Source organism: Gouania willdenowi, chromosome 14 (genome assembly GCF_900634775.1).
Source record: "Gouania willdenowi chromosome 14, fGouWil2.1, whole genome shotgun sequence".
NCBI lineage: Eukaryota > Metazoa > Chordata > Actinopteri > Blenniiformes > Gobiesocidae > Gouania > Gouania willdenowi.
This window is the reverse complement of record NC_041057.1, coordinates 32,859,207-32,860,905: the sequence shown is the minus strand read 5'-3', so window position 1 is coordinate 32,860,905 and position 1,699 is coordinate 32,859,207. Positions and strand designations below refer to the sequence as shown.

General features: G+C 43.6%; 1 protein-coding gene across 1 annotated transcript; it reads left to right on the top strand.

The window, feature by feature from the left end:
• Window positions 1-505: 505 nt before the first annotated feature.
• LOC114475293 (olfactory receptor 5AC1-like) lies at window positions 506-1,465 on the top strand. The gene has a single exon (XM_028465983.1). The coding sequence runs from the start codon at window positions 509-511 to the stop codon at window positions 1,463-1,465; it is 957 nt and encodes a 318-aa protein (XP_028321784.1). The 5' UTR covers window positions 506-508.
• The last annotated feature ends 234 nt before the right edge of the window (window positions 1,466-1,699 follow it).

Genomic DNA, 1,699 nt, shown 5'->3' with positions numbered 1-1,699 from the left:
ACAGTTATGACTCTGATGCCCCCATGACTCTATGGTGTAAATGATGACTGACAACTGGATATAGCCTGCTTATATTCCTCGGGTTTTTAGCTATTACATGATAAAAATGGATGTTTCTATGGTATGTAATGATGTACTTAAACATGGTGGTGTGTATTTAGTAACGTGTCAATCTGTTATCTTCTTTAATGATCAATTAATGATCAGAAGTGGGGAGTGTAATGGTAGAACTATATGCACATTATAATTCTGAGCTATTGCATGGCGTTGAGGTTGTGTGTGTGTGTGTGTGTTGTTTAGTGGATACAGTGATTCCCTCAGGATGAAGGAGCATCAGTATAAAGCTGCAGAAAAGACGGAACTCCAGAGTCAGACGTGTTGGACACGTCCAACAATGAGCGACCGTGTGAGCTTAAAGAGGAAGTTTTTCTATAAAAGCAGGTTTCCTCTGTCCTCATTGTGAAGGCCTTCTCTTTGTCTTGTGTGTTTGTGTTGTATTTACAGGTTGATGGAGAACTACACCTACAACAGCTTCACTCTTCAGTTGGAGGGCTTAAACGTCCACAAAGACTATGTGTATCTTGTCTTTATCTCCCTTTTGCTTGCGTACATCTTCATTATAGTTTTAAATGTGGGCATTGTTGCTTTGATTTTTTTTGACACCAACCTCCATCAGCCCATGTATCTGCTTTTCTGTAACCTGCCATTTAATGATATCTTGGGGAACTCCATTTTGCTTCCTCGCCTGCTGATGGACATCCTGCTGCCGCCCTCCGAGCGCCACATCACCTACTACGAGTGTGTGGTTCAGGCTTTCACTACACACATGTTTGGTACCACCTCACACACAGTGCTCATCATCATGGCCTTTGACCGTTATGTGGCCATCTGTAACCCTCTGCGATATTCCACCATCATGACCAACAGGATGGTGGTGAAGCTGACGGCGTCAGCCTGGGGTGTGGCTTTCTTTCTGGTAGCAATCTTACTGGGCCTCACCATCCGGCTCAACAGATGCAGAGCTATGATCATGAACCTGTACTGTGACAACGCCTCTCTCTTCAAGCTCTCCTGTGAGAGCGTGTTAATTAACAACATCTATGGCCTCACCTTCACCGTGCTCCTGTTAAGCTCTTCCATTGGCTCCATTGTGTTTACCTACTCTAAGATCACCATTGTCTGTCTGACCAGCAACAACAAGTCTCTGAACAGCAAAGCCCTGAAGACCTGCAGCACCCACCTGGTTGTGTATCTGATCATGATATTCTGTGGTTTCACCTTCATTCTAATGCATCGCTTCCCACAATACTCAGACTATAGAAAACTGACGGCCATCCTGTTCCACGTAGTCCCCTGCAGCCTGAACCCCATCATTTATGGCGTGCAGTCGGCAGAGATCAGTAAGTCTCTGTCAAAGGTGTTCTGTCGCCGCTCTGAGCAGAGAAAGGTGGTGAACAGCAGTTAGGTTTCCTCTGCTTCTTTACCTGTGGGTCAGTTAGAGCAGAGACAGGCCCACAAATATGAGATTGTCTGATTTTATCAACATTCAAGTCAACATTTAATTGTAGAATCATTCCCTCCTCATCTGATCAAACTTTCCTTGTGGTCAAAAAATCTACTGCTTAATGAATAACCAAACTATTGTTGCTTTCTTTTTTTGTTTGTTTTTTTTCTTCATTTTTTTGCTTGTCTTTTGATG

Bases quoted from the DNA above. Each gene is read 5' to 3' on its own strand.
- LOC114475293 (XM_028465983.1), top strand. From the start codon at position 509: ATGGAGAACTACACCTACAACAGCTTCACTCTTCAGTTGGAGGGCTTA.